At 36.5% G+C, this 1,720-nt stretch overlaps 1 protein-coding gene across 2 annotated transcripts in view; it reads right to left on the bottom strand.

Annotated features, from left to right (window-relative positions):
- lgals3a (lectin, galactoside binding soluble 3a) overlaps positions 1 to 1,720 on the bottom strand; it is a 15,309-nt gene that overhangs the window by 10,536 nt on the left and 3,053 nt on the right. For both annotated transcript variants that reach the window (XM_014026313.1, XM_014026315.1), the window contains one exon: positions 229 to 317. In XM_014026313.1, coding sequence (XP_013881767.1) covers positions 229 to 317 — 89 coding nt within the window. The remainder of the gene's footprint in view (positions 1 to 228; positions 318 to 1,720) is intronic.

Raw genomic sequence — 1,720 nt, 5'->3', positions numbered from 1 at the left:
ACCAGTGATGGTTAACTGTAGGGAAAATGTCTCGGTTAGGTATAAATACAGTTACAAAAATGAATGGAAGTCAATACAATGTCCTCAGTTTGATGCAGGAACAAGACCTATTCCAATCTTTAGTCCTGGACAAACATTTCATAATTTGGCAGAAGTTATGTAAAACACTCTAGTGTGACAGGGTCTTAACATCACTTACAGATGATGATGTTTGATTGGGTTTTGTACCTGTCTGCACCAGGAAGAGGCTCTCCGATTATCGTGATCACAAGTCGCGGCATGATTCCAGCATGAAGGGGGAGATCATAAGGCACCATCTGCAATTCACAACAAAAATCAGGACAAACAACACATACTAATATTTCCATGTGTGCATTTTTCTGCTTTGCAGAGAAAAATATAATAAAGACCACAGTGTGCACCCAATTCCATTTGCTTTATTTATGTTAAGCCAATTCACAACAAGTCACCTCCGGTCATTGTACAAAAATATTCACTTACAATATAAAATGCTAATTAGACATCTGAGGACAGCAGATTGTGTTGAATCTTCACTTCGTCACAATCTAATAAACCAAATTCCCAAGGTCAGATGTAAAACTGTTTACATTTTATTTATTAGTAACTTAGCAGCATACACCAGGAAACTTCATGGGAAAGTCTGGTCATTTTTAATGTGATGTTCTGTCAAACATTTATGGAACCTGATCAGTGACATTAGTCGTAGAGATTAGAGGATGAAGAAAAGGGCAGAAGTCTTCATCATACCTAGTTTAGTTTTTCAAGATTTTTTTAAAATACCAAAGATACTGGTTTGAAAGAAGCCACTTGTTTAGCTTGTTAAGTGACTTCTCAAATGTTCGTGAGCTCATCAGAGAACGTGGTTATGATGCTGCTGAGTGGAGCAGGACTGAGAGTAGACAGATTATTACCCCCGAGATTAGCCACTTTTATAAAATTGTCAGACATCAGTCACGACTATGTAGACCTAATCACCAGGTAGGGAAATTAAAGTACAGCAGCAGCTGCTACAACCAGCTTACTATAACTTGTAATCTTCCTAATCTACCTTTAAACCAAAGCTTTCTAACAGGGATGTCTTCAGAAACAGGCAATTTAATCCAGATCTTTACAATTCTCTTTAAAATTTACAAATTTTCTCTGCTGGGTGCCGCAGTGCTTGGAAACCCTTTGTATAAATTATGTTTGGTGTCAGTGCAAAGGTTGGGGATTCTCCTTTTTAAATATAGAGCTGRAATACCTGACGACCTCACTGCAAAAATAATAATTCATTGGTGTTTTATATTTGTCATCAGTCTACAAGATTAGCATCAACCTTACTGAAACTCAAACCAACTGACCTCTGCAGCAACGGCATCAATGTGCTGATCCATTCAGCAACAGTAACAGTAACCTGTCCTGTAGTGCTCTCACACCATTGTGTCATTTTTTAAAGATTTGTTTTATAAGCCTGAAAATTTTATTTAAAAGGGATCCATGATTAGTTGTAACGTTAGACGTTATTTAATAAACATATATTTTAACTGTAAAATTCAGACTGTAAAAATACTGTAAGCTGTTTAGTTTTTATAATTTTTAAACTAAAAGTTTAAAAATATATTTTAACACAGATGGGGCCATTTTATTTACACACAAAGCATTCTGGGTAAATGATGACGTGGATAGGTCCTCGGTGCGAGGCTGCTAGCGAGCTATATCC

The sequence above is a fragment of the Austrofundulus limnaeus genome, unplaced genomic scaffold (genome assembly GCF_001266775.1).
Source record: "Austrofundulus limnaeus strain Quisiro unplaced genomic scaffold, Austrofundulus_limnaeus-1.0 Scaffold542, whole genome shotgun sequence".
Classification (NCBI taxonomy): domain Eukaryota; kingdom Metazoa; phylum Chordata; class Actinopteri; order Cyprinodontiformes; family Rivulidae; genus Austrofundulus; species Austrofundulus limnaeus.
Note: the sequence above shows the minus strand (reverse complement) of the source record. Positions and strands in the feature narration are given on the sequence as shown.